Here is a 1,930-nt window from a genome sequence, read left to right on the forward strand (position 1 = left end):
TGCTGCAGCTCCAGGTCGGCCCAAGGTCGCATCCAAGTGGAGCTCCGCAACACGGGTCTGGCTCACGACCGCGAAAGCGCCGACGTGGCCCCGCGGTGCATCGATTGGTCTCCCCAACTCGTGCTCTGCTGAGGCTTGACCGTGCGAGAGTAGTGGGAAGAAATCAAGTGCTACAGGTCGCTCAAGTAGCTCGGCAAAGGACCACATTAAGAACGAAACCCATAGGGTAATTACGGTAATACACCGCCTGACCTGAATTTGATCCTGTAAAAGTACGGTCTTGCTCTTTTTACCGTAAATCTTACATTGCTACGAAAGTATTCTAGACAATCCTGATGTAATTGGCACCGTAGCCCAAGCAAAGGCCAATGTAACAGTGTCATTTCTGCATGGCGCGTACAAATCCGCATAAAAACACTTGTCTCCGCATACCAGCATGTGGTTTCGCAGGAAGTAGCGTATATTTACGGTAAAATTGCTCTGGACAGCGTGGTTTTGATTACGAACACCATATCAGGTACAAGTACCACACTATATCAGATGAAGCGTATAGTGTGTGTACTTTATTGGAAAATACCCATCGAATCAGGATAAGCCAGGGCAATGTCCGAAACGTACGCTTCAAACAGGCTTTTGGTGCGCCATCGTCGACACTCGATCCCGTGACTATACAATTGTACTTGCACGGAGGAACCGACGCCCGGCCACACCGACCTTACGTCGCCGAGTACGTCACATTGCGCAACGACAGCCTACTCGCAACGACTCTAGCCAGAAGAAACATACGGGCCACACACTGGGCCACACACGACCGGTACGGGGCCAGCTCGCGTCAGCGAAAGCGCACGAGTTTGTTCGATCGTCTATCCAAACCAGCCCCATCGCGCTCCGACTACGTGGCAATTGTAGAAAAAGCGAATGCGTGCGTCGAGAGTTAGGTTGCTTGATAAACGACTTTAACCCTATTGGATTGAACGTAGAAAGGACGACCATTATTTTCTGTACATCTCGTTGTGTACCCTCTGACAATATTGATGCGTACAAATTAGCAAGTTGTACACAATAAGACCAATCTTCAAAACATTAGACGAGCTGCCACGGCGACGAGACACGAGACGGCGACGAAAAGGTATGCTCCGACACCACGTACTGGAGCTGGTGCGTTCGAATGAGGTCTCGGATGTTCTCATCGCCGTCCAGACGGTGGCCCGACCAAATGCTGCGTTGCGCAAAATCGGCGCCAAAACGCAGCGTGACATTGCGGCACGCCCCGAGTGCTGTCAGCAGCCCGGGCGCCGACGCAATTGTCATGTTGTTGGCGAACAAGTCGACCGTCAGCGGTCGTCGGTTCTTGCCAGAGGCGAGCGCGACCGCAAGGACAATCGCGTCCTTGTCATGGAGCCCTGTGTTGTCGAGGCGCAGAGTCTCAAGGCCACGGGCCATCCACGCGGGCAGCGCGCGCGCCAGCGCCAAGACCCCTTCTTCCCGAGCACGGTGCCGCTCAAGTCGACAAGTTGGAGTTGGCGCGACGTGGAGAGCCAGCGCACGAGGGTCGCGACAAACTCTGCATTGCACGTCAATCGACACAGTGAGGCCGTCGAGAGGTGCGGGCAGACGCCCGTGAAGTGGGCGCCGGGCAAAAGCCAGTGGTAGAGGGTCACCGATTTTAGCGACGAACACGCGCTGAGGGCGTTCGCAATGTCGTAGAGCGGAATGACGATCTCACGCGTGTTGCGGACGCTCAGGTAGCGGAGCGAGGGCCAATCCACCTTGCCGAGGATATCGATCGCATGCTGCGTGGCATCTTGGCTCAATGCAAGCGCTGTGATGCGATGCAACGCGTGATGCGACGCCGCCAAGGCGGCTCGAACGTCCGCAGCATCCACGAGACTCAAGGAAGACAGCGCTGGCGAGGTCTGGATCGCGCGGG

The 1,930-nt window shown here is 55.4% G+C and overlaps 1 protein-coding gene across 1 annotated transcript; it reads right to left on the reverse strand.

Moving 5' to 3' along the window:
* Positions 1-1,083: 1,083 nt before the first annotated feature.
* Positions 1,084-1,882, reverse strand: SPRG_09707 (hypothetical protein; the record flags this gene model as incomplete). Its single annotated transcript, XM_012348857.1, is given in 3 exon segments — positions 1,084-1,500; positions 1,548-1,822; positions 1,840-1,882. 3 exon segments carry the CDS (start codon positions 1,880-1,882, stop codon positions 1,084-1,086), a joined length of 735 nt encoding a protein of 244 aa, XP_012204247.1.
* Between the last annotated feature and the right edge of the window lie 48 nt (positions 1,883-1,930).

Source organism: Saprolegnia parasitica (assembly GCF_000151545.1).
Source record: "Saprolegnia parasitica CBS 223.65 unplaced genomic scaffold supercont2.48, whole genome shotgun sequence".
Lineage (NCBI taxonomy): Eukaryota > Oomycota > Saprolegniomycetes > Saprolegniales > Saprolegniaceae > Saprolegnia > Saprolegnia parasitica.